Source organism: Hypomesus transpacificus, chromosome 22 (genome assembly GCF_021917145.1).
Source record: "Hypomesus transpacificus isolate Combined female chromosome 22, fHypTra1, whole genome shotgun sequence".
In the NCBI taxonomy this organism is placed as follows: domain Eukaryota; kingdom Metazoa; phylum Chordata; class Actinopteri; order Osmeriformes; family Osmeridae; genus Hypomesus; species Hypomesus transpacificus.
In genome coordinates, this window is record NC_061081.1 from 13,000,028 (window position 1) to 13,027,811 (window position 27,784).

General features: G+C 47.6%; 2 protein-coding genes across 2 annotated transcripts; one reads left to right on the plus strand and one right to left on the minus strand.

The window, feature by feature from the left end:
• Window positions 1–624: 624 nt before the first annotated feature.
• On the minus strand, window positions 625–5,112 carry rhof (ras homolog family member F). Its single transcript, XM_047044619.1, has 5 exons — window positions 4,637–5,112; window positions 4,169–4,256; window positions 2,436–2,545; window positions 1,650–1,784; window positions 625–1,297 (listed from the first exon to the last, which is right to left on the minus strand). The coding sequence occupies exons 1-5, from the start codon at window positions 4,769–4,771 to the stop codon at window positions 1,133–1,135; spliced, it is 633 nt and encodes a 210-aa protein (XP_046900575.1). The 5' UTR covers window positions 4,772–5,112; the 3' UTR covers window positions 625–1,132.
• A 503-nt stretch (window positions 5,113–5,615) lies between these two features.
• setd1ba (SET domain containing 1B, histone lysine methyltransferase a) lies at window positions 5,616–26,588 on the plus strand. The gene is given in 19 exon segments (XM_047044608.1): window positions 5,616–8,451; window positions 8,583–10,828; window positions 11,023–11,177; window positions 11,495–11,593; window positions 11,955–12,225; window positions 13,281–13,396; window positions 14,363–15,454; window positions 17,245–18,006; window positions 18,425–18,598; window positions 18,737–19,033; window positions 19,222–19,294; window positions 19,478–19,894; window positions 20,021–20,871; window positions 20,873–21,290; window positions 21,687–21,853; window positions 22,557–22,682; window positions 22,936–23,055; window positions 23,408–23,545; window positions 23,872–26,588. Coding segments are annotated over 18 exon segments (5,511 nt in total). The 5' UTR covers window positions 5,616–8,451; window positions 8,583–10,767; the 3' UTR covers window positions 24,046–26,588.
• The last annotated feature ends 1,196 nt before the right edge of the window (window positions 26,589–27,784 follow it).

The window sequence follows — 27,784 nt, forward strand, 5'->3', positions numbered from 1 at the left end:
TCAGAAGTGGAGCGGCAAGGAAATCAGCTCGTCTGTCGAGTAGAAGTGGGTTGTTTGTTTTCTCTTTCACTAGAATAGTGTCATTGCAGACGGCAAGAAGGACTTGTGTGGCAATAGTTTGTCATCTTTTTTCGTTTGTTGGGATGTAACCGCAGTAAAAAATAAGTAGCGATAGTAAAAATAGCATTCAGTTCGGTGTCGTATTTCTCCCTGACCCTAGACTACCTGTAGGCTTAGTGCTTTTTGTTGATCTTTTGGTTCATTCGTACAGGGACAAAACGTATAGGTAACCTTCCCTTTATACCTGTTAAACACTCTAGGTTAGGAGAGGGTGCAACCCCATGTATATTTGCATTAGAGAAGCATTATTTGATCAGGCAGGTTAGAGAGTTCTTTTACTGTGTTCTTTGGCACCGTTCATGGTTCCCTTGTCGCCCTGTGGCGTTTGTTTTTTCAATAAATACTCAGTGTCCACAACATAGACAGTGTTACATTCTCCTTCCCACCCTGAACGTAACTTTAGAGTAACCCAAACTCCACAGACACATCTAAGTTAAAGACATCAAGGACAGCTGTTTGGTCGCTGCTGGTGTCTGCTGTTGAAAGGATGACAAGACAAGGAGGCATGGAGAGATCACTGACAAAGGGTGCCTTTAGTACAAAACAATCATATGAAGAACTTATCTGAAAATTGATATTTGAGACCAAAGAGCAATGGGCATCCTACTCATCCTTACATATGAGCACTGTATTTACTAGAAGCAAGCAGACTTGTCTCATACTCTCAGTCCAGTCCGGTCTACGAGTCAAACCAAACTGTAGCCTCAAAGCCCTCCCTCACTACGAGCTACCAAACGTCTCTGGTACATCCATCCAGTGTTCAGTTTCTCTAGCCAGATGAGAGGGGGGGGGGGTAGTTCTGTTGATTGTCAGGTCAACTCAGTGGAAGGTTTTGTCATTGAGGATGACGTCACGTGGAGAAAGAAAAACGCAGGTCAGTGCTCCTCTAAAATCCGTCCTCAGCAGACCGCTAGACTCTGTCCCCTTCCAGTATTCCCCTTCCAGAATGTTCCCTTCCAGAATGTCCCCTTCCAGAATGTCCCCTTCCTGGGGCCACCGTCCCCGTGCCTCCTCACAGGAGCACACAGTGCCTCTTCCTCGTTCGGTGTCTTGCTCTGCGACTGGCAGCCAGGGCTCGCTTGGTGGCCTCTCTGAAAATGTCCTCCACATTCTCCCGATATTTGGCTGAGCACTCCAAGTACAGATCTGCATTCATATGCTTCTTGGTTTCATCACCCTGTTCACCCACACATCCAGCATTCACAAGAGGGAGATGGGGTCAGCATGTCTGACTGCTATTTGCACAATATGAAACATATTTCCTGAGTCTGAGAGGAAAAAAAAGCTTTTAAAATGTTTAACGTAATGTAAGCAGTCAGGTTTGGCTGATAAACACAATTGTAAGACATGAAGGGTCTCAGGGAGATGTAAATATGTACAGTACCAGTCAAAAGTTTGAACACATTTTTGACTGGTACTGTATGTGCAATATATCGAATGGAGTATATAAAAAAGACTGAATTGAAAGCTAGCTAGTTGACATCCCAGTGTCAGTGGTGGAACCCATGAAGTCACTCCTCTGTCCTCACCTGTATATAGGTGATAGGAGCCTGGTCCAAGGCTTTCAACTTCCTGGTACGCTCCTTGTCCTTCCTGAGGTCAGTCTTACAACCAATCAGGATGACAGGAACATCCTGACAGAAGTGGTTGATCTCTGGGTACCACTGGGGGAGAGAAGGGGGGAGGAGAGAGAGAGAGCATGAGCTGGGTCAGGGCTACTCTGCCACACCTTAAAACATATTATTCCCCCCCCCTCCAAGCCCCCCCCCCCCCCCCCCCCCCCCCCCCAGCAGGGTCTGCCTGTGCACATGCAGTAGGAGTGCTTCTTTCGTGTGCTGGTGAGCACAATGTCTCTTCGTGACTGCGTTCTCCTCGCCCTTTATCCGTCTGTTTGCATTCATGTCTGTGTGTTGACTTTTCACCACTCATTGAGGGGTGGTTTCCAGCAGAATCTCTCTTTCGAGCTGACCCACAGGGGTCAAAGTTCATTTAAACTGACTGTGCTGGCTGGTCTTTCAGAACAATGTTGACAATATATTTCTAAGTCAATCATTTATGAGGCAGGATTCTTGTCATGGTGTCTCTGCAGAAACTGCTGATAAGATGTGATCTCATGAAATTCCTTTCCCAACTTTTGTGATGTTGTCACAATCAGATACACATAAACTATGAGGTCACACTCAGGACTTGCGTGGCCCAGATTTTTCTATGTGTCCTCATGTTTTCTCTGTATATATAAGTATAGTCCTCATGTTTCTAATGAGGGAAGCTGTGGGTGTGTGTGTTGACTTGGGGTTGTCGTTGGATGACGGTACCTTGATCAACACATTCTCAAAGCTTGTGGGGTTGGTCACGTCGTAACACACCAGCACAAGGTTAGCATTTTGGTAGGACAATGGCCTTAATCGGTCATAGTCATCCTGACCTAAAGAAGGATACACAGACACATACATTAACTCCCAATATACATCTATAAAAACAAATTGTACCTTAGAACAAATATACATCTTTAAAAACTCAAATGAACCTTAGAACAAATTATTATGGAATTCTTGTTTCATTTGAACAACTATTGAATGCTTTGGACATCGTAGGCATACTCAGTGAACAGGGTTTTAATGAGAGATGCCATTAAACCTGTTTTTCATTTCACATTGTGACCTCTAAGTATAGCATGGTCTGATACTAAGTCATACTGGGGGAGAGGTAAAACCACTTCCTGCGTTCAACTTCCGCTTCCTGTGAAACTTGAGTGTCTCAACAGCAGTTATACTAAGATAAACTGACAATTGATGATGGGGACATTGCTAGGACATGGTGATGGCTTTCCTTATAAAAACTGAATTCCTCTACAAGCCTGTATATTCTGACTTATATCTGGTGGCCATTGTGTTCTTTAAATTGATATCTGTTACATCGTACATTCTTACTACACACGTAACACAAATGTACTCTGTGCACTGATTATTCAAGAACCGTTCAACCATAATGAAACACAACTGGTTGAGTTTCTGTGTGATTAAGACTCATTGCAACTCCATGTCTTATCTACCATCTAGTGAGGAAGAATTACACTTGATACCCCAAGATGCTATTTTGTAGATCAACCTTTCACCACATCCTCTGTCTAAGCACCAGAGCTTACAGGAAGAAAGTCACTATGCTACTAGACTATGCTGCTAGACTATGCTGCTAGACTATGCTGCTTGACTATGCTGCTAGATTATGCTGCTAGACTATGCTGCTAGACTATGCTGCTTGACTATGCTGCTAGACTATGCTGCTAGACTAGGCTGCTAGACTAGGCTGCTAGACTATGCTGCTAGACTATGCTGCTAGACTATGCTGCACCCACTCATCTTAAATGAAGTCATGCCTGGTGTTAGGCAAACAGCTAGATACTAACGCCTTGCACAGAAATGCAAAGGCCTAGGGCAAGATTTAGAGAGGGTGTGCCATTGGTACATTTGTCTGCTTTTTTCCCCCCTCTAATCATTTAACCCTCACCTATTTTTGTATCTCTTCCATCTGCATGGTCATCGATGGGTGTCAACGTTTTCCCATCAGAATGACTTCCCTTCACCATGAGAGGCTAGATGTGTCACCGTCTCTCACACACCCCTACACCCACAGGCTCCACACCCCTTGGTTCTTCCGCATACCTGTCTACTGTGACTGGACTGAACTGACACATCTGAAAACAACTGATCATAATCAGGGTGCTAGATAAGGAGAAAGAAGATATCTATGAAAGGTATAGCTCAGTGGTTGGAGCATTTGGTCATAAGGTCGCAGGTTCAAACTCTCCACCCCCTTATATGTGTAGGGAGTCAGGTGGCTGAGCGGTTAGGGAATGGGACCGGTTCGATTCCGGGCCATGCCAAATTATGTTGTGTCCTTGGGCAAGGCACTTCACCCTACTTGCCTCGGGGGAATGTCCCTGTACTTCCTGTAAGTCTCTCTGGATAAGAGCATCTACTAAATGACTACATGTAAATATGTTTGCTGAGGATGAAAGGTAAATGTCATCAATGAAAATGAACTTTACCGGCCGTGTCGTAGAGGTTGAGCACAATCTCCTTCCCTCCATAAGAGATGGTGGTGACGTACTTCTCAAATACAGACGGTGCATATTTCTGGTTTGTAGATAAGACACACCAAAACAAGTATAGCATTATATTTTATGTTAGTACACTAACAGGAAACATGTTAAATCCAATGACACATCCGTTTACAGAACAGTAAGTCCTGTCTGTTTCTGTGACACCCTTTGCTGTGCCTGGTGGGGATTCCCTCATTTAACTGTCTTTCCTCACATTCAGCTTTAAGTTCATTAAGTAATAAATAACAAATAAAAAAGTCAGCTCCATATCAAAGTTAATGTACAACCTTGTGAGCAACTGACAGATCCACTCTTACAGAAATAAAGAGCACAATGAAAGGTCACACTAAACTTCCTTCTTCTACTGTCCAACATTTTTATGAGGTTGGTTCTAAAAACGTTAGTTCCCCTTACCTCTGGAAAGTCTCCTTTGGCATACACCATGAGGAGCGATGTTTTCCCACACCCGCCATCTCCAACGATGACAATTTTGAGATCTTCACCTTTTTTCGCAGTGCCGTTGCTTGTCAGGGCACCGTTTTGAGTCATATCTCCTCAGGAGACTCTAGATCGGTCGATGTCAGTTGAATGAATCAGTCCCTCAGAAGTGAGGCTAAGTTCATGGCAAATCCAACGCCGGCTATCAGATGAAACAGAGCATGGCTTGTGTTCATAAGACTAAGGAACAGACCAATGTCTCCAGCAGGTGTCTTGCTCTAGTCACAACTTCCTCAAAAAAAAAAAATATGTTTTAGTGGATTTCTCAGATGGACATTGTCTTCACCGGAAACATCTATTTGGCAAGACCTTTTTGTAACAGTGTAACTGCTCTCTCTCCTCTGTCCTCCCTCTCTCTCTCTCTCTCTCTCTGTTCCTCATCCCCACCCTCCTCTCTCTCCCCCGCCCCCGTTCTTTCCCTCCCACCCTCGTAATGAGTCTGTTCCATCACTGAGCGGATGCACGCACTCTTGAGGTACGGCCTCCATTCATTGAGGTAGGAGTGTCTGTGTGCATGTGGTCTGTTCTCGTAGTTCTCCATCTCAAGCTAAATCATTGTTAGAGAAAATAGTTATCCAAGGAATGGGGGGGGCCCTGTTATTAGTGAGGGGTTTATGTTCATGTGATAGGGCCGACCCAACCGCACTTCATCGTAGTGGGTTCTACTGGAGAGGAACTTACATGGGATCTAAGCCAGGTCAGCTAACCTTTGACCCGCAGCAAGGATCTCAGATCTTTATGCTGTTGACTATAAGGTGACACTTGCATCCCTGAATAAGACACATAAGAATCAGATGCTTGGAACTCACAAGTTGGACAACATAGGATCCTCTATCCTCACTAAAGCTAGTTATTTTAACGACACTGATTTTTCCAATCACTTTCCCAAATCAAGAAAATAGGCAACATATACTTTGATACATGTATGTTTATTTGTACAGGCTATGACAACAACAATGGTTACAACACATAATTGTAAACAGCAAAATAGGTGAAGAGTAAATTTGCAAAAGATGCAGATTCACAGTCATTGATCTTTTCAAGAAGGCGCCGCCTATTGTCGCTACATGCGAGGTCATCCTTGGCGACTCCACATCTTATAAATAGCTTTGATGTCTGTTTAACTTCTGATTTTATGAAACGAACAAACGCACATGTGCAAACTTAATGGCATGCCTACATTGCCTGAATATTTCTACCATTATACAATCATTGGATGTTGCCATAAATCAAAAAAAAAATTACAACAATGGCAATACAAAACACAAGACATGCAAAACACCAAGTAAGAACGGTAAAACAATGTACAATAATATAGTTATTTGCATAGGATAATATGACTTTAGTAGTTTAGACAGTTAGAATTATATACAAATAGCCTGCTAATATATAAATATATATGACTATGAATCCATAAGACGTTTCCCAATTCAATACGGTAAAATACTGAATTAGCCTAACAGTTCTGATTAGACATTGGACTCAGATTTTGGTGAAGCATTTTTGCCTGTCCCGTCTGCATTGCATCAGACACCACAGCCCGGGGAAGCCGCTTGAATGCACTCCAAATGTAGGCCTGTTATGGGTTGATTTCAATGACCAAACTGTGTATTTATAGTGTAAAATGTTTTTATGACGACTAATTGTTGACACAACTATACTCGAGTTGTGAGATTTTAAATAGACCTTGTTAGTTGGCCTCCGTAGAACCTGACTAGACTCTATTTGAACTAGGAATTACAAACGAAGGAAAACAGAAACTGGACAACACCTCTTTTAGTCTAATAAAATAGCACGTTTTAAATAACATTGAGTAAATTTGCTACAGAAATAGACTACAATTGATGTTATATCGTGGGTACGATAATAATTTATAAGGTATGATAAAGCGAAAAAAATTGCTTGACTACCCAACTTCTGTTGGATCCGGATTTCTGTCCTCAATGTTGAACAAAATGGAGCGAGTACATGGTCTGCCTAAAGAGTAAGGCCTTACCTTCAGCACACTGAGTGTGCCTTCATGGTAGCCATGCCTGCCTGTCTCCTTATCCCCGTGCGTAAAACTGTACAAATGGCGCAAACGAGAAATGTAAAATGAAGTAACTGTTGAACGATCATCCGTGAATTCTTTTTTTGGTAAAAAAATTACAATTGACGCATTCATGCGTCTAACATTCCGTTCCTTCCCCCGAGTAAACACGGCCTTACGACCTTACTGGTTGGAATAGACTATTGTTTGAGCTAAAGCCAGGCCTCTTGATACGTGGTAGGTTATCTACAAATACAACTTTACTGTAGAGGACAAAAAGGCCTGTGTGTATTTTAATTGCTGAAAAGACGATAAGAGTTTTAATTCAACATGCATTTGGACATTCGTGAAATCTTTTACCACTGTGCAGTTGTTCCACCGCGTAAAAAAATAAACAAGACGTTTTAATTCAAAAGATAGGGTGCCTACATGTTGAATATCTTTTCCGTCAATGTGAAACTACACGGATTACATATGGTCGCAGAGGAAAAACACAGCCTAATTAAATTAATCTACTCACAGCACGCAAGGCAACCATACCCTGTCGCTCTCGCCTAGAGACCTTCATAAGCCCTACCACGCATGTACGTGCACAGAAATACACAACCTTCATTCAGCTTTTCTCCTTTTTACTTATTGGACGGATTTGTAGGCTATATCTGGCTGACACCTCAGTAGGCTATAGCCCATCTTCTGAGCAGCTAATCAACACCTTGAAATACCAAACCATTACCTGTAAAGAGAAAAGAAAGAGCGTGTAGAAGCCTGAAATCCTTCTTTGAGTTTCCTGAGAGAAATACCAGACAATGTTCGAATATCGTGCCTCTTGACCTTATATGGCAGTGTGGGTGCAGCGCTCGCAGTCGCTTGGCGACTGACCAGAATCTCAGATTACTTGTGGCTGCCTAGACCTTTCTAGATCCGTCAGCTCAGCTGCTGGTCTGCAACCAAGCTACGGGTCTAAATGCGCAATGCAATGTCACTACATTCTGAGAATTACAAGATTTTTTTTTTCTCTCCATTTCGGCTTTCACCCACAACGTACACCTACACCAGTCGAAGCAATTTATCATCGTGTATCCATTACATTCGAAATACTTATGAGCGAACAAAGACCTGAAGGGGGAAACGCAGCACTCTTTTTCGAGTGACTGAGTCCTCGCCCAGCTATGGCGCAGTTACTTTACCAACACACAGTACTCCCCTTTGTCTGTGAAGAAGCCATTTTGAAGCTGCGAACAGCAGAGAAGCCATTAAACGACAGTAGCCTACTAAAAGTACTTTTTTGGACAAAGCGTGGCAGAGACATGTCTACGAGATTAATTTTATCCTGAAATGTACTTCAATGTTCTCAGTTAAGATAACACTTTTGGATTACATTTAGTAATTCGTTGTAAGTTACCAATAATAATGTTATTGAAATAACACATACTAAAATGTACAAAAGACTATTCAATAGTATGAACGTTTTTGTTGAGAAATCTTACAATTTGCTAATCCAGTTGTGGTTAATTCCTGACAATAAGACCATGTTCAATCTTTCCAAAAACGAATGCTGTCAATCAGGTTAAAATGCATTACCTTTGAAAAGGCAGACTTTCTGTTGCAGTGGCCTATTTTAAATAAAGTAGCCTCACAGTTAGAATCTTGAAATTTAACGAAGGTTAAGAATTTGACTGCAATCCTGTCTTCAGGAAGAGAGGTGATTTGCTTATGTTCTCTCTCTCTCTCAGATGCCTCTTGAAGATGTTCAGAATTGTGTTATTCGTTGATAAAGTAAGTTTAAAGTCCAAAGAGAAGAGGTTTCTGGCTAACTGTTTTCTCACTGTTTAGGAGATGTCACCCCACTCCACCTTAAAGACATTATTAGACGATCCGAAGATGGGAGTTAATACGTTCCTTTTTCCTCTGCATTTAGGCCTGATGTATGTATTACATCAAAGCAAGGTAAATATTTTCATTAGTTTTCTCCATGCTCCCGTGGAAACTGTCAATACTTTGAGCCTTAGTAGCCAGTTTAAATGAAGTGTGACTGTATTTGCAGATAAACTGAAATATGCCCTTGAAGCAAGGTCATTTTATTTTTCATAAGCGTTTATAACTCCACATTGCATATATCCAGGCAACCCCTCCACATCCCCTTTCCCTTATCATTAACATACACAAAACGTGTCATCTACATTTTGTAGCCTGTGGTCATCCTTTGACACAAGAATACTTACTGACTTTCAGGGTATTATAAAGGTCCCTGTTGTGTAACCATGGTGTATCATGTGAAAAAATATCATGTGTAGAAGTTACAAGTCTGGAATGTAGAAAAACTATCAAAGGGGGGTTAGTCAGGAATCAACTGCCAATTTCCAGTCAACATGATTAAGCATTGCTGTTAAGGGCCATTGCTATCTCTGTCTGGCCTGCTTTCTTTGCAGACGTTAGAGGAGCATTGAATCTAGCCTCAAATGTCATTACCAGTGAGGATCTATACAGCATGCCAATGAAGGTTTTGAAAAGTCAAGTTGGCATTTATACTTATATCATTGTTCCTACATGAGGCATTTGATATAAGTTAATGAGGTTAAAAAATTATGGTATTTTAATTACAGTACTGAATATTTGATACAGCTTTTCTACAAATAGAAATGAATAAAATGTTGAACTTACTCATTGCTAAATCTTACAAGGCCAAAACAGTGCAATGTCAGTTATATGCCATTACACACTCTAATTATATCTGTGCTTTTTTCTCAACAACACCTTCAATCAAGCTGTTTATTCACTATACTTTTTTTTTCTTTTTACTTTAGAAACACATACTATTTTTATGGGTGTGCCATGACCTAGTTAAGACAAAGATGGATTCCAGGCAGAGGAAAAAAAAGATTCAAAATGTCAAAGGGATAACATCCAGTACTTTATCTTCCTTCTTCTCAATCCTTTCAATGAGGAATCATTGTAATTTATCATATAGTCCATTGAGAGATGAGGAAATCAAGTATAAGATCCCTTTTGGAACAAAGGAAACCCATATTGGCCTCAGAGTCCCTTTTCAGGAAAATGGCCGCTGAGAGCGCACAGCCCCCTCTCTCTGCTCTCTGTTGAAGGATTCCTCAACTGTGCCTCTAATAGCTGAAGCCGAAATGGTGCTTGGATCTGATTGGCCGGCGGAACAGCTACTGTTAACCAGCCAATTGCCCAAGCACTGCAAAATATCAAGCATAATGTGCAAGGGCACAACAATTCACACAAAAGCTAAATAGGACATGCGGATTATTTATACAAATTGCAATGAGAATGAAACAGGTAATGATGGTAATAATCAATAGGCTATCAGCTTTTGCATATAGCCTGTGTATAGGCTATAATATTAACGAGTTGCAAACCACCGTGAACGCTACTCAAAGAATAATCTCTTAAATAAAAAATATTTAACATGTTTACTTATAGGTGGTGTAAGAAGCGATATTTGGCGGTGTTTTTCGAGATATTAATGAGCTAAGAATGGGAAGCAATCCCTTAACAACAGTACTCGGATCCGATCTTAATGCAACCTTACGTGGAAGCAGAAAATACCAGCAGACCTCAGGTCGGCGCGTAACCTAAAAAGGAGCCCTCTGGATCCATCTTGTGTTTGCCGCTGAAGTAAATGCAAGAAGTAGATTCGACACTTACTATAAATCCCTCGTTCAAGCTACAGGGCCATTAAACATATCTTTTTAAATATGTAAGCATAATATATTTTTATAGTGATAAATAATTTTCGTATAGTTTGTAGTACCCTGCCAATATTAAAGACAGTAGACATAGCCAAAGAACTTGGTATCGAAAGTGCGACTGGAACGAGGGGTTGCCAAGCTCAATAGTGGTGTATTGTGGGAGAGACAGAAACCCCAGACTAGAGGCACACAATATGTGTTGGCTCGCAAAAAGGAGGCAGTATCCTTTAAATCATGTAATGTAATCAGCGAAAGGTGAACGATCTTGCCGTTTGATTAATTAAAAACAGTCGATCGGGCAAATCATGTCCAAGCCAGGGGAAAGAAACAGAGTAAACGAAGACCATGGCAGAAAGCTGAGTTCAAGTAAGCTTGCTCTTTTTTTCTCCCCTTCTGTAATGTCTGTTTCGATAGGGTATCTGGGATATGCTTCTCCCCCATTTTCCTCCTGTTAGTATTTGCAAATTTTAGAATGCAGACGCTTTTAACAGAACGTGTAGCAATGTGATTTCTGGACGTTCGCCAGACCGTGTTGCCCTCATGTCAATGTGTCTTTTCAGGTTTGGCGAACGGCATGGACAACAGCCATCCCGTTTGCAGTTCGGGGGAGAAAAGAAGTCACCATTGGAAAAGTTACAAGTTGATTATTGACCCAGCGTTCCAGAAAGGATCGCCAAAACTGTATCGCTACGATGGACAGACTTTCAGTATGCCCGTACGTTGATCACTAACATCCGCCTTTGAAGTGACGAGTTAGCCTCGTTACAATTGTAACAGAGTACCCCAACGATTGATACATTGTGGACCGTGTAAACGCTTGTATCTGCACCTGACACTGTGCATCACAATTGACAATATTCCAATATTCACTTGGAGAACGGCACAACTTTCCGAAATATAGAACCGAGCTCTTTCCAACTGTAGTTTAAAAATCATCATTTTGGACTAAACTTTTTTCAATTCGGTGTATGATATTCTCCCAGTGTGTTTTTAAGTTCTAGAATGGTAGGTAACACTCTGCTCTCTATACAGAACCCTGGAATGTCACCGGTGGATAGCGTTCGAGACCCTAGAATCGGTCGCCACTGGTCCAAGTACAAGGAGACTGATCTCCCGGTTCCGAAATTTAAGGTAGGCTATTCTTGAGAAGAAATGTCCTCTTCAACTTTATTTGGGGTTTGAACTTGTGTGCGTGGTTGTCAGACACACCCCCTCACTGATCTTGACAGAACGTCTCGTGCCTTTTCGGATTTTTGGATAAAGACATAAGAGTTACATTAATACATTATTAGGCAATGCATTGTCCCTTTACACCTTCTCTAAAGCTATATTAATAATGTATTACTTGTGTTCTTTGTTGTCACCCGGTTCACCAAAGTAGCGTTTTGCATGAAAGATGTCATACAATTTTATTATGAAATATATATCGACAACGATGTCTAGGCTACCGGTAGGCCAATGATGTTGATTACCTTTTGATTTTTGTTTACAGATCGACGAATGTTACATCGGCCGCGTGCCTCCAAAGGAGGTTACATTCGCGAAGCTGAACGATAACATCAGAGAGTCGTTTTTAACCGACATGTGTAAGAAATTTGGAGATTTAGAAGAGGTGGAAATTCTGTATAACCCGAAGAACAAAAAACACTTGGGAATTGCCAAGGTCGTTTTCGGAACGGTGAAATCAGCCAAGGAGGCCGTCCAGAGTCTAAATAACACGTCTGTCATGGGCAACAAAATCCACGTGGAGCTAGACCCTAAAGGTAAATGGCATACTTTATTAATAGAAATGACGTAGGCTATACGCAATTATGTTCTCGTATAAAAAATAACATGTGGCATGCACATTTATTATGACCCTTACCTAAATTGATCTGTCAGTTGGTAAGGCGTTTGAGGGCAGTTATCACGTGTAGACGATACATTTACATTGGTTGCTTGGTAACCTATTTGTACCTCAGTGAGCGCGCAGGACTCCCATGGGACAAAAAACTTAATTCTTTTTAGCTTGTGCACATTTCACTTAATTATCTACACAATTAAAATGGTGTTTAAAAAGTATGTCCTGTTCAGTTTGGTTTTGTGTCATCTGTCTTTGTACGTTAGCAATTTTTACATATTTGTATAATTGATTTAGAATATTGTCTCAAAAGTTATGTTGCAGGAAATAATTGAGCAATTCTACATACATTAAAACATTCCAGAAGATACAATAGTTTCTGTGCTGCTGGCACGCATTTATCATAGGATAGTCACAATGCAGAGCAAGGCATGAAGGATTTCAATCAAGATATTTATTTGACTTTGTGTGTGTGTGTGTGTGTGTCTGGTGTGTGAGTGTGTGTTTGGCTATACTTGTGTGTATCCACTGGCTGTATAACATTTGATAGACTTTTGTCATTTTATTGACATCTTCCTTTGATAAACATATTTATAAAAAATACATCTCTAAATTATCTGACCAATTAACTGGATTCCGCTTTCCATGGCCTTACCAGGGTTGCTTAGAATTTCCTCATGGATCGTTTTTTTCTACCCTGCAACTGTCTTCTGCTCTTTTAAAGAGACAGTGCGTATTTTGATTCACACTCAGCAGGATGGCATGTTTATAGATCAGAGTGTTGACCAGCCTTCCCCAGACACTGATTTGACCAGACCGCACATGTTCAAACTCCTTTCCAGTCAACTGGTTAATATGGGGTCACTGTGTTAGCCCACTTAATGAATACGTTTTTTTTTTTCCTCCTCTATTAAACAATCCATTGAATCATCGCGGGAAATTCACCCACTTAACAAATGTCTATTCCCATCGCTGTAGGGGAGAGGCGACTGAAGTTCTTTCATCTCCTGACGGACGGTAGCTACACGCCGCAGACCCTGCCCGTGGGCGAAGAAGTCCGGCTGTCACCTCGCAGCCTGGCTGAGGCTCTCATGGTAAGATCTCCGTCATCCACATGGGAGTCAGGTGGCTGAGCGGTGAGGGAGTCAGGCTAGTAATCAGAAGGTTGCCGGATCGATTCCCCGCCGTGCCACATGATGTTGTGCCCTCCACTTCACCCTACTTGCCTTGGGGGGGAATGTCCCTGTACTCACTGTAAGTCGCTCTGGATAAGAGCGTCTGATAAATGACTACATGTAAATCCACTCCTCCCCAGCGGACACATCTGATCCCTGGGCTCCAGCTGTACTCTCTGCAGGCACTGTTTGTGTGTTCTTGAGAGAAAAACTGCGTTATTTTCTGGACAAAAGCATGATAATGAAAATGAATCAAATCACATCCTACTGTGTGTCCACAGCCTCTGGTATTCCCCAAAACCAGGATCCCAATCAGTTTGACCCTCTAGCATGCTACTTTATGTACATTTTAAATACTTGTTGAACTTGGATGACCCAGGTCACTCGAAATGAATTTGAGATCGGAAACTAAGCAGTTGAAAGGTGATTTAGTCGAGCCCATGCTTTGTTCATTGTTACTGCCAGGCTCCACGGACTAGCAGTCGATCCCTGGCCAATCCAAGCTGACATCTTTTATCTTTAATCCATTTTATCAGTGCAGCAGGTGGTAAAATGAGGCCCTGGAAGGAATGTAGTCCAGTCCCTGTCTGTAGAGGAAGGGGCAAGCCCTTGAAACCTGCTGTACTTTGAGCCAGACTCCTTTAAGAGGAGGCCCCCCTCCCTCCCTCCTCCGACATGCTTCTCAAACTCTTGAACTGTGATTGGACTAGTTGGTATAAACAGAGGTGGGCAGAAGTTATTATAGCTGGATATATCTGGAGTGACTCCCATGTCTGCTAATGTTTTACAGAGCGCGTCAGTTGAGTCTGTGTCTGGCATTTTTATGCGGTGCCTTAAGTAAGTGTGTGCCTCCTAACCCGAGTGTGTGTGTGTGTGTTTTTCCAGGCGTGCGAGCCTCTCCGCAGGCTCTCGGAGGGCAGCTCCTCGGCCGCGGGAGGACCCTCGACCCCCGTGAGCACCACCACCCCACTCTCGGTGGACACGGCCTACTCCAGCGTCCGGCAGGACACGCCCCAGTCCCAGGGGACGCCTCGACAGACGGGCACCCCCTTCTCTCAGGACTCGAGCTACTCCAGCAGGCAGAACACGCCGGCCTACCAGTCCAGCCGAGCTGAAGGCTCCAGCAGCGGCTACAAGCCCCGCCGCCACGAGACCAAGTTCCAGGATGCCTACAACCGGCGACCAGAGAGGCGCTACGTCCACGCCACCGGTAGCTCCTCCTCCACCTCGTCCTCCTCATCCTACCGAGGCAATGGCTCCGACGCTGCCCCCTTCAAGCAGAACCAGCCACCCCCACCCGAACCCCCGCCCAGCGCCTCTTCCTTCGCCCACACGCCGCCTCCCCCCGGCAACTTCAAGTCAGCCTACTCTCCGTACCAGGCCCCCATGCCCCCCGCTTTCCCCGCCTCCAAACCTCCGTTTCACCAGCCCGCTCAGAGAGAGGCGGAGTACCCCCGGCCCCCGCAGCCTCCTCCTGTTGTCGCCACCGACAAGCCCGAGACCCCCCCCATCCCGGAGCCCCCCCCCGAGCCCTCCTCCCACCCCAGCACCCCCCCGCCTCGGACCCCAGAGCGCTGCCCCTCCCCCAGCACCCCCACCCTGGACTCGGAGCGGCACAGCCTGGATTCGCGCATCGAGATGCTCCTGAAGCGCAAGCTGCCCTTCCTGGCCGAGCGCGACTCGGACAACGAGGTGAAGATGGAAGGTAGCCCCATCTCGTCCTCGTCCTCCCAGCTGTCCCCCATCCCCCCCTACGTGGGCGGGCCCCCTGGCCCCCAGCGCCCCTCCAGACCCTCCAGCACTGGCCTGGAGGACATCAGCCCCACGCCGCTACCCGAATCCGACGACGAGGAGCTCATCCCTGGGACCGCCCCGCTGCTCAAGAGGGCAAGCTCTCCAGGCCCGGAGAAGTCCGTTTCCGACGACCTCAAAGACAGTCGTCTTGGAAACCACACCCCCACGGAAAAAATGGACACGGTAAGTTCGGGCGGGGGGGGGGGGGCGGCAGTCCCATCAAAAACTTCCACCGTGTGTGTGTCGTTTGACCCTGATCGTGGAATACGGGTGAGAGCAGGACTGAGCCTGGTCGTGACATCTGGTCACACTGCTGAGTGTGACAGTTAGGTTTGTGAACACGTTGTGGAGCAGAGAAGCTGTAGTCGATGAAGGGACAGAGGGTAGTTCATGGGAGGTGACGATTTTGAGAAATGATTTCATCGATACATTTCACAACCTCAACGGAAGTCACATTGACCTTTTTTTTCTTCACTTTTCTTAAAAAGTGAACTGACCTAAAACTAGCTACTTTTTACCACCAACATGGGGTTGGTTTGGCTGAGTGGTGGAGTTAAAGGTTGCAGGTTCAAATCTCTTTCTGTACATCCCTTTGGGATTAAAGCATCTGCTAAATTCACACGTAGTAGATGGTGAACCGCGTGAAGGAATCACCCTGAGATCCCTAAACTGCCCAGTGGTTCTGCATCAGTGTGGACCCGACCGGGATTGATCCGGGATTGATCCTTGAGGGTTTAGGTTGGTTGAGGGGCAGTTCTATAGGCGTATGTGAAGCCCTCTGTGACATGCTTGCGTGTAAAAAGGGCTATACAAATACATTTGATTTGATTTGATTGATATGGTGTTTACAGTGAGGGTCATGTGACCGCGGCAGGTTCCGGAAGCAGCTCTGGGGCCTCTGAGGGTAAGGGTGGCAGACACACTTTCCCTCTCACGCAGCCTCAGTGGTCATAGAGGCAACGCTTCATTCCGGTTTCACTGCCTCTGATTCATAAAAGTAGCAGTTGGAGCTGTTTCAATTGATAGACCCATCTAATGGTTTTGTTCCAGCAGGAATTTTCTATGCTGTGTTGCTTTTGCCTAGCCCAATCCAGCTAACCTAGTTTCATGATTTTCTTGTATACAAACCTGAACCTAGTACTGCCAGCTGAACAAGACTGACATGTTCTGCCTATGGAGCAGAGAGCACTTTTACTTCCTGTTGGTGAAATACTCACGAGACATGCAAACAGGAAGAAGAAGCAGGTTTTAACCGTTGGCTCCCTTTCATGCCTCACTTCCTGGTTGGCCCGAGCCAGACTGTCAAGATTGGCTGTGGTGTAGTTCTTGTCTCACACAATCTTGTTTCACACAATCACAAAGTAAACAATGGCACATGCTCACTGGGTACACACGACACTCCCCTATCCTTCCCCCCCTCACTGTTGTCCTCCAATCTCATTGTCCCACTTCCTCACTGAATTGATTCTCGTTCAAAGGATTCCGTGAATGCCGTGATTCTTAATGCCTTGCGTAATGTTTGTCGTTTCAGGTTGGTCTATTGTTGGTTGCGTAGTTGTAAGAGGTGTGTTGAATGAACGGCTGGGCTCGGAAGTTGGCGCTTCTGAAAAGTCGTGGGGCGGGTTGGTGACTGCAGCCAGACTGGGCTTCAATGCTATGTCTGTGTCTTGTTTTGAAGTATTAGGAATTAATGACACGCTGCAAACGGCAAGTGGTGTTCTTCCCAACCTCTAATGTCAAGGTTGGAGCTGGGGAGCGCTAGGTGATGGAGAGGCTGAAAGTGATAGGTGGGAGGTGTCTGGTTATTGTTGATACTGAGCCTGAACTTAAAAAACAACCCAAAACGCTCAGGTTAGTCACTGCGATGAAATGCATTCACTGCTCGAAAAAAAACGGTTTCAGCGGGGCCGTGCTGTACTTGGGAGTGGGGCAGTCCGAGAGGGTCCTGATATCTTGTCTCCTCTCTCACACAGAGCAACCACTCGTCAGGGGAGGACATGGAGATCTCCGACGACGAGATGCCCGGCTCGCCCGTCGCCAGCGGGGACTGCGCCAAGGGCATCGTGGTCAACTCAGCCGTGTCCCCCATGCACCCCCAGTCCATCCCCATCCCTCCCCCGGGATTCCCCCCTCTCCCCCCCCAAGCCGGCTTCCCCCTGCCGCCCCCGCACCTGCCCCCCCACTCCTCGGTCCCCGGCCCCCACCCTCCTCACATGGCCGGTCCTGGAGTGCCCCACCCCATGCTGCCCCACCTGCCCTACCCCCCGGGCATGGTGCCCATGATGCAGATGGACCTCATCAGCTGCCTCCCCCAGTGGAGCAGCGTCCACATGTCCTTCCAGATGCAGACCCAGATGCTGAGTCGCATGGCCCAAAGCCAGAGGCCCTACCCCTACCCCCACTTCATGGGGGCGGCCGCAGCCGGGGCGGGAGCCATGGCCTTTGGGGGCCCCTACCAGCCCCTGGCCATGGGGGCCAGCCCCGCGGCGAACGCGGCTGTGCCGGGGCAACCCTGGCCACTTCCCAGCATGCCAAAGTTCAACCCGGCGGTTCCCCCTCCCGGCTACGAGGCTAAGAAGGAAGACCCGCACAAGGCCACGGTGGACGGAGTCCTGCTGGTCATCATGAAGGAGCTCAAGGCCATCATGAAGAGGGACCTGAACCGCAAGATGGTGGAGGTGGTGGCCTTCAGGGCCTTCGACGAGTGGTGGGACAAGAAGGAACACTCTGCCAAGGTCGGTGTCCCCAGAAGTCACAGCACAAGGGCATCACAACAGCTTTACATTCATGCAGTGGTAGAATATGACCGTTGTTGCCTGGATACCAAAGAATGTTTATCTAAAGAAGCCACATTTGAAATCAGTAGTTTGTTTCAAATGACCAAAAAACTAATTTGTCTTGAGCTTTGATGGGAGAGGGTGATTGTGAGCAGAGTTTGTAGGAAATCGTCTAATGTGTTTCAGGTCATGGAGCGCTGCGATAGCATGGTAGGCAGGGAGTTGATTTATATGACAGCAGATTTAATATGGCTTTTTAGCTTGTTCACAAATTTAGGGCTAAGTTTCACTTTCATTTCAGTAATGACAAAGACTAGTTTGTACAGGGCTGAGCAGTCTAAAATAGACTCATGCTACGGCTGTTGTTGTTCTCCAGGCATCCTTAACCCCGGTGAAGGCTGGGGAGGGGAAGGAGGAGGACAAACCCAAGCCCAAAGAGACAATGGGCTCCAGCCTGCTGGAGAACTGGAACAAGGGCGAGGGCCTGGGCTACGAGGGCATGGGCCTGGGCATCGGCCTCCGAGGGGCCATCCGCCTGCCTTCCTTCAAGGTACCGCCGTCGGGAGTTATTTCTCTAATCGCTGGCGGCTGTGTGTGTTTAGTGTGCTAGTGTGTGTGCTGCGGTGTGCTTGTTTGCACACCCCTTTGTTTCCCTGCGCCCTGACGCCGTCCGTGTCGCCCCCCTCAGGTGAAGAGGAAGGACCCCCCCGAGGCGTCGTCCACGGGCGACACCAAGCGGGCGAGGCCGTCCACGCCCGCTGACGACGAGCTGGAGGACGACGGGCAGACCGACCTGCCGTCCGACGGCTCCAAGCTGGACGGGGACAGCGCGGCGGCGCGGCGCAGACACGCCCGGCCCCTGGAGCTGGACAGCGAGGGCGAGGAGGAGGAGACCTCGGGGAAGGAGGAGGAGGAGGAGTCTCTGTCGGAGAGGGAGGAGGAGCCTGACGAGACGGAGGTCTCTGAGAGGCTGTCGTCGGGCAAGGTGAGCTGTCCGTCATCACACGGCAATGGAGGCGAGATTGAAGACTTGATAGATAGGTATAGATACAGAGGGACAGCCACAGACGGATATAAACAGACTGGTGGGGTTTAATGCACACATCTGTAGTTGTGTGTCTGGGTATCTTTTATTAGCTCTGTGTTTAAGTCAGATCTTGACTGGTCTTTTAGGAGAGTGGTGAAGAAGATGGGGCGGACTCATCCAGTGACTCGCGTCAAGGATCATCCGATTCTTCGGACGAAGGTAAACCTACGTTTTATTACTCTAATACACACGATATACCTGTTGTAATTTGTACATAATCCTCCATAAGATAAACATGATCATAACTCAACTGTAGTGGTAACCTTCTAAGTCAATGTCCCATCTCCATAGATGCATTTAGCTCTGTGACATGCTAACTCATTGTGTCCTGCCTCTCCATAGATGCAGCTAGCTCTGCCTCGGGCAAGGCAGACTCGGACTCGTCAGCAGAGAGCGGAGACTCGTCGGACTACGAGTCGAGCTCGGAGGAAGAGGAGGAGGAGGACGAGATGGCGGTGGATGTGGAGTCCGAGAAAGGAGAGGACCGGCTTCGGTCCTTGTCCTCCTCCTCCTCTTCCTCGTCTTCCTCCGACGAGGAGGCGGAGGAGGCGGAGGAGGAGGTGGTGTCCAAAGCTCCCAGCACGCCCACGGGCCCGCCGCCCAAGGATGAGCCATGTGAGGAGGACCAGAGTCTGGGCAAGGGAGCGGGCCGCAAGGTCAAGCCCAACCACATGGCCATGGTCGAGGGGCAGGAGGCGGCAGGGTCTGGCCGGACCACCCTGGAGGACGTCTGGCCATTGTCGCCCAAGGGAGTCCCAGGTTTGAACTTCTTCTGCTTGGTCTTGACATGAAATTCTGAAATTAAATTTGACACGGAATAGTTTTTGGCTCTATGTGACACTGGGTATGTTGTGAATGAAGATGTCGTATTTTCTGGTTTTGCAGTCGAAGAGCCAGATATGGATCTTGAAGTCAGCATTCCTGTACCCGCGTCCGAACCCCACGAGGACGTTGAGAACGTACGTCCACCCACTCCCACGGGATCCCTCGCCGACAGCGACCAGGACACTCGGCCCAAGCCCCGCCCACAGGACGAGGAGCTACCCTGCACCACCACCCCTAAAGCCCTCCCCGTCCCCTCCACGCACCTCCCCCTGCCTCCTACCCCCACCCTGGAAACTCGCTCCCTGCCCCTGCCGCCCCCCGGCCCCCTGACCGAACTCCTCCTGCCCCGGCCCCGGCTCCCCACGGACGAGGACACCCCTCGCACCCCTGGCCGGGACCTGATGGAGCGGGCGGGGCTGGGGAAGTCCCAGAGCACTGAAACGGTGCCCAACACACCCGGCTGCGAGACCCCGCTCACGGGTAACAGCCTGACGCTCAGCTCGCCCCACGTCCTGGGCAGCCCCTTCCCCTACCCGGCCCAGTCGCCCGTCCTGAGCGCGGGCATCCCCCGCACCCCCGGGAGAGACTTCACCTTCGCCCCCACCTTCCCCGACCCGGCGGCGCTGGCCGCCAGTCTGGCCAGAAAGGCCTCCTCCGAGAGCCTGGATGAGCGGCCTGTCTTCAAGGAGCCCCCGCTCGGCACGTTGTTGCCCAGCCTGCCTCTGTCTGTCCCCTCCCTGCAGGAGCCCCCCCACGGCCCCCCCACAGCCGAGCCCCCCCTCGTCCCCGACGCCACCCCACCCAAGCGCAAACCCGGCAGACCGAAGAACAAGAAGACGCTGGCGTCGGCGCCCCCTGCCGTGACCTCGGAGCTGCCGTTGAGCTCCATGCCCCCCTCCCTGCCCCCCCATCACCCAGGCCCTCGCCAACGCAGCCCTTCCGGACGCCGTCAGCCGTGCCGGCCTGGACGCCACCGCCAAGGGGCTGGACTTCCGGGAAGCAGAGGCGGAGCCTCAGACGACGACGGTTGTGAAGTGCGAGGACGGCATCCTGCCCTACGAGGACGAGGAGACCCTCGTCAAGCAGGTCCGGCGGCCGCGGAGGGGGTGGGAGGAGCTTCTGCTGGACAGCCTGTCCCCCGCCACCACGCCCTCGCGGCCCTGCTTCGCCCCGCGCTCCGAGTTTGAGGAGATGACCATCCTGTACGACATCTGGAACGACGGTATCGACGATGAGGACATTCGCCACCTGCAGGTGACCTACGACAAGATGCTGCAGCAGGATATAGGCAACGACTGGCTCAACGACACCCTCTGGGTCCAGCACCCTCATATCCTTTACTGCTAACCCTCAACCCAGACCCCCCGTCCCCCCAACTAATGGGCTGCTGCTGTTATTCAGAACGATCACCTTCCAAGTCACTGTGGCACACTGCGCCCTCTGGTGTCTACGTATTGTAATTACACTCAAGAATAGTGAATGAAATACTTCTCAAACTAAAATTTGAAGTGAATGAAATATGTTTCATGCACTGGTGCAGGTAAATGTTGGGCAGTTCCCACACAAATTATTCACTTCTGTATATATTACAGCTGACAACTGCAGAAGAGTAAATCTGGTTAAAAAAAAACTTGGCAGGAAGTGAGGTAAGGTTTCAAGTCAGGTAAAAAATAATCTATAGTCGACTCAAACGTATTCCATTGCGTTGCCCTTGACTCCTGTGTACCTACCAACATCCCGGGGACAAAGAAGAAGAGGCGAGATGATGGCATGAGGGATCACATGACCGGCTGTGCGCGTAGCGAGGGCTACTACAAGATCGACAAGAAGGACAAGATCAAATACCTCCAGAGCACCCGCCTGCTCTCCGACGAGCCCCCAGTCGACACCCAGGTGTGTGTGTGTGTGTGTGTGTTGTATTGGTCTGAGTGTGTCTGTGTGAGAGTGACGTCATCTCTGCCTTACTGCTTGGCCTTTGGTGACCATCTTATTCTTCTGTACCCTCCCTTCTCCCACACCCACCTACCTCACCTCTCTTCTGCTCCACCTTCCTCTCCTCGCACTCCTCCCTTCTCCACCTCTCTCTCTCCTCCTCCACTTCTCCACCTCTCTCCTCCTCCACCTCTCCTCTCTCTCTCCTCTCTCTGTCTCTCTCTCCTCCCTTCTCCACCTCTCCTCTCTCCCCTCTCTCTCTCTCCCTCTCCTCTCCCTCTCCTCTCGCTCTCTCCCTCTCCTCTGTCTCTCTCTCTCTCCTCCCTCTCTCTCCTCTCTCTCTCTCTCTCCCTCTCTCTCTCTCTCTCCCTCTCTCCCCTTTCTCTCTCTCTCCCTCTCCCCTCTCTCTCTCTCCCTCTCCTCTCCCTCTCCTCTCGCTCTCTCCCTCTCCTCTGTCTCCTCTCCCTCTCCTCTGTCTCCTCTCCCTCTCCTCTGTCTCCTCTCCCTCTCCTCTGTCTCCTCTCTCTCTCTCTCTCTCTCTCTGTCTCTCTCTCTCTCTCTCTGTCTCTCTCTCTCTCTCTCTCTCTCTCTCTCTCTCTCTCTCTCTCTCTCTCTCTCTCTCTCTCTCTCTCTCTCTCTCTCTCTCTCTCTCTCTCCCCTCCAGGGGATGAGCATCCCTCCCCAGTTCCACGGCTCCACCAGGGCGGGCTCGGAGCGCCGCTCAGAACAGCGTCGCCTGCTGTCCTCCTTCAGCTGCGACAGTGACCTGCTCAAGTTCAACCAGCTCAAGGTAAACCGAGCCTGCAGGACGACCTGCCAGCCGTCCAACGCTGCGCCGGTCTACCATGACAATCAGTCCGTCTGCACCCCCGTTTCACCCGACGTCTCTCTCTCTCTTCTACCCCTTTCTCCCTTTTTCTCCTCTCTTTTTTCTTCTCTACCTCCTTCCTCTCCGTCCTTCCTTCTCCCATCCTTACTTCTCTCTCTCTATCTTCGTCTGTCCTTCCATCCCTCCGCCTTTCGTTCCCTCCTTCCTCTTCTAGTTCCGCAAGAAGAAGATTCGCTTCTGTAAGTCGGGCATCCACGACTGGGGCCTGTTCGCCTTGGAGCCCATTGCTGCTGACGAGATGGTGATTGAGTACGTCGGCCAGAACATCAGACAGGTGAGACCTGGGGAGACGTGAGGAGTAATACCACAGGGGCCACGAGCTGGGAGATATAGGCCCAGTGCCAGACCATAGGCTTGTAACTGTGGTTTTTGATTATGGGCTGTAGCATCTGTTGAATACATAAAAATGTCAAACGGTAATAGGTTCCTTGCCAAATGACGTTGTGTCCTTGGGCAAGGCACTTCACCCAACTTGCCTCGGAGGAATGTCCCTGTAATTACTGTAAGTCGCTCTGGATGAGAGCGTCTGCTAAATGACTAAATGAACATGTAGTTTCAGTCCTAGACCACAGGCTCATGGACATAGTCCCAGTGCATTAACGGCTCCTCTTTGCCGTGTGCCACAGGTGATCGCTGACATGAGGGAGAAGCGCTACGAGGAGGAGGGCATCGGGAGCAGCTACATGTTCCGCGTGGACCACGACACCATCATAGACGCCACCAAGTGTGGCAACTTCGCCCGCTTCATCAACCACAGCTGCAATGTAAGAGAACTTCCTGAGAGACCAGGGTCAGGTCCAGTCTCACAGGGCTCCTACCTGTTTCCTGCAGACAACAAGAAAGATGGAGGATTTGTTAGCAGTGGCAACACAAGCTAGCGTTGTGATGCTAACACTGTTATTTCCACCATTCCTCTCCCTCAGCCATACTGCTACGCTAAGCTAGCATAAATATGCTAACATTGTTGTTTTCTTCTTCCTTTACTCAGCCATACTGTTACGCTAAGCTAGCATAGGCATGCTAACAAGGGTTGTTAACGTCACGCTAAGCTAGCGCCGCGATGCTAATGTTGTCGTTCCCTTCCCCTCAGCCCAACTGCTACGCGAAGGTGATCTCCGTGGAGTCCCAGAAGAAGATCGTCATCTACTCCCGCCAGCCTATCAACGTGAACGAGGAGATCACCTACGACTACAAGTTCCCCATCGAGGATGAAAAGATCCCCTGTTTATGCGGAGCGGAGAACTGCAGGGGCACGCTGAACTAGAGCAGAGACGCTTCCAGCAACGACGAGCACTGTCCCTAAACATGGCCGCCCACGCTACCCTGGACGACGCACACGGAGACTCCATGCCAAAATGTCGACACGGTGATGGAAGATGGGGGAGGAGACGGCTGAAGAACCCGGGTTCGAAGACCTGCAAGTCATCTGGGTTCAGTGCAGTTTTCCTATCTGGGACTCTTATATACACACATTCACTCAAGATTGTTTACGATTTCAGGTGCTTCTTCAACAGACACATACTCTGCCAGTGACCCGGACAATACTAAGCACTGTACCGACGGACTCCCTGGTCCGGCACTCTAAACCTTCCCTCTTCCCTCTGTGTATGTTCGACTTGGTTCCACTTCGGCTCTCATCCTGGGTTTGTTTCCCATACTCTCACTTTCCTCATAAGCTTTATGGTGTATATGTGTGGTACGTGACCCCCCCCCCCCCCCCCCTTAACACACTTACACATATACACACATACACACACATACATACACACGTGCACACGCACACACCCAAACCTCCCTCCTAGCTGCTCATTGATACTGTAAAAACACACAAGGATAACACTTCCCCTCGATGTAGGAGGGGCCTGTCACACTATTCCCCTGGGTCAGAGGTCAGGTTACTGACACCTGTTGGGATATCAGCTGACACCAGTGCTTTCGTAGCAGATGCAGATTTGAGGCGCACACGACGGTTACTTGTGCCACGTGTTCACAAATCTGTGTTTGTGTGGAGGCCGTCGTCCCATCGCTCTACACACACACACACACACACACAGAAACACACCCCTCTTACCAGCAAATACCATATCATGCTGCTGCCTGTGACTTTATGCAAATTCTAGGTATATGGATTCAAAGATTTACAAAAGGTATTAACGCTCTTGCTGTATTTTTCCACTCTTTTTGCTCTCGCTCTCCTCTTGTCTCTTCTAAGACACTTTAGTGTGTGTGTGTGTGTTTTCTGCGTGTGCACGTGAAGGCAAAATATGTGTGTGCTGCCCTCTATAGGCATACTTTAGAATAGTCAATTGAAGAGAGGGGGGGAGGACACACACATAACATGGGTACTTTGAGGAACTGAAGGTTTAACCATGCATCACTAGTGTTAAGTCCTTGGAAAGGCAGAGCTCACTGTGCTTTTGTGGAGGTTTAAGTCTCGTTGAACCCAGACTCAATGTAACCCCAGCCAGTGTCCCATCTCAAACTGTCGTCTGTCACGTAACACGGATGTTGGGGACGGGCCTGGCTGTGGGACAATCAAAGGTGGGCATCATGATGACGACGACGACAATGATGATGGTCATGCATAGAAGCAGTATTCTAAGTGCCATATGCATGGATACCTTCCAGAGTTCTCAAACAGGGATGTCTCTGAAAGCTGTCTGTAGCTGTTGTGTTTAACCCTCACACACTACACACAATGAAATGACAAGAAAGGGTTAAAAACAAATATTATTTTAACCTGTGAGCGAATGTGTTTGTTGTGGATGAGGTCTGTGTGTGCATGTTTGCTTTTGTAACTGTCGGTTTCCTTCGCTTGTGACGGCGAAGACGATGGGTCCCGTCCCGTCCCCCATATGTCTCGTCGTGTCTCAGCTCGTTGGCCCCTCCCACCCCAGTATTGTACCTAGCTTACACCAGTGTTCCTGAAAGGTCGCCTAGCACCTCGCTCTCTTTGCTTCTTGCCCCCCCCCCCCAGGCTCCAGTCCACAGTTAGTCTTGTCCTCCTGTGGTCACATGGTCTCTGTCATTTGCAGGATGTGAACACCGTCTTCAATGCATCAGAGGCTTGCACTTCCTGTATCGCTCTTGTCTCCCCAGCCAATCCAGAATCCTCCAAGACCAAGTCAGTCATTGCTTCCTGTTCATTGTGATGTCATGCTTTTGAAGGATGTTTTTTTAACGGCAGTGGTGTTTATTATGTACAGGCTCACTTGTAAATCAGATCTGAAGCTTCTTTTTTTATCACAACAGGGGAGTACTTATGATGCATCTTTCCTTTTTTATTAAACAAAAAATGAGTATTTAAGAAGATATTTTCAGGGATCTGTGAAAAGGAATTTCTAAAGTTAAACAAGGGTTGAAATTGTTTATTTAAAGCAAAGGTCCATCTTGTACATATTGATAGCTCCTCTTCCCTTTTGAAAGATCGTTTCTTGTAGAAACTTCTTCATTTTCTGCCCATTTTCTTTGTAATCTTATTAAAATGTGTAAATACTTTAACTGTGAATATATATATTTTTGTTTTGGGGGATTTGCTACATAAACACAGCTCAGAGAAATATGTATTAATTTGAGTGTGCTTTGAGCTGGTGGCAGTATTTTCAGCTTGTGTCAAGCTTTATTTTTTATTTTGTGTTGTAAATTCTATGAAAACTTGTTTGCAGTGTGAGTGACAGATACAATGATGTTGCAGAAATGGTATGGGAAAGGGGCGGAGCCACCAGCCTGCTTCTCATGTCTATTTATTACACAACAAATGTATTAAAAAGAAAATCATGGAAAATAAAGGCATTTTTTTTCAAGCGACTGGATTCTTGAGACAAACTTATTTTCACTGGCCCAGTGATGTGATGGGTTAAGACAGATGAATGGTCGTTAACAGGCTTCTGCAGAGCTGGATAACGACCCATTCATTTGAATCAGGTGTGTTGGAGCAGGGAAACATCTAAAACTTGCAGGACAGGGGGGTCCCGAGGACCAGGGTTGGGAACCACTGGGTTAAGAGGTAATTTAGGAGCTGGTTGAGATATCGTTGAATATAAGTGAGATTCAGGTGATCTCATCACAACTGCCATCGTGGCCATACAACTGAAGACTATATCAATCGGTTACATACTTGTTGACCATATAAATACATTCACAATAATGTCTTAATCTAACGTATCAGATGCCATTATCAGCGGCAACATATCGAGAAGGATTTGTACCTGCAGCCACTTTCTGCAGCCAAACGCTCTAACCACTGAGCTATACTGAGCTATCTTGTATACATTGCCACCTATCTGTCAGTGGTGTGCTTCTACACTTCTACACCTGTGTGTCATCACCTCCACCCTGCGGCATTGTCTCTATTTAAGAGACTTTCACCTCCACCCTGCAGCATTGTCTCTATTTAAGAGACCTTAACCTCCACCCTGCAGCAGTGTCTCTATTTAAGAGACCTTCACCTCCACCCTGCAGCAGTGTCTCTGTTTAAGAGACCTTCACCTCCACCCTGCAGCAGTGTCTCTATTTAAGAGACCTTCACCTCCACCCTGCAGCAGTGTCTCTATTTAAGAGACCTTCACCTCCACCCTGCAGCAGTGTCTCTGTTTAAGAGACCTTCACCTCCACCCTGCAGCAGTGTCTCTATTTAAGAGACCTTCACCTCCACCCTGCAGCAGTGTCTCTATTTAAGAGACCTTTACCTCCACCCTGCAGCAGTGTCTCTATTTAAGAGACCTGGACTCAGCCGCCACACCCTTTAGACCAGGGTTCTCTAATCCTGGTCCTCAAGGGCCGCTGTCCTGCATTTCCCTGCTCCAGCCCACCTGTTTCAAATAAATGGGTGGTTATCTAGCTCTGTAGAAGCCTGGTAACGAGCATGCATTTGAATCAGGTGTGTCGGAGCCAAGAAACATCCAAAACATGCAACATCCAAAACATGCAGGACAGGGGTTCCCTGAGGACAGGGTTAAGAACCACTGCCCTAGAGCATCTTTCTTGGAAGCTTCATTCATCAA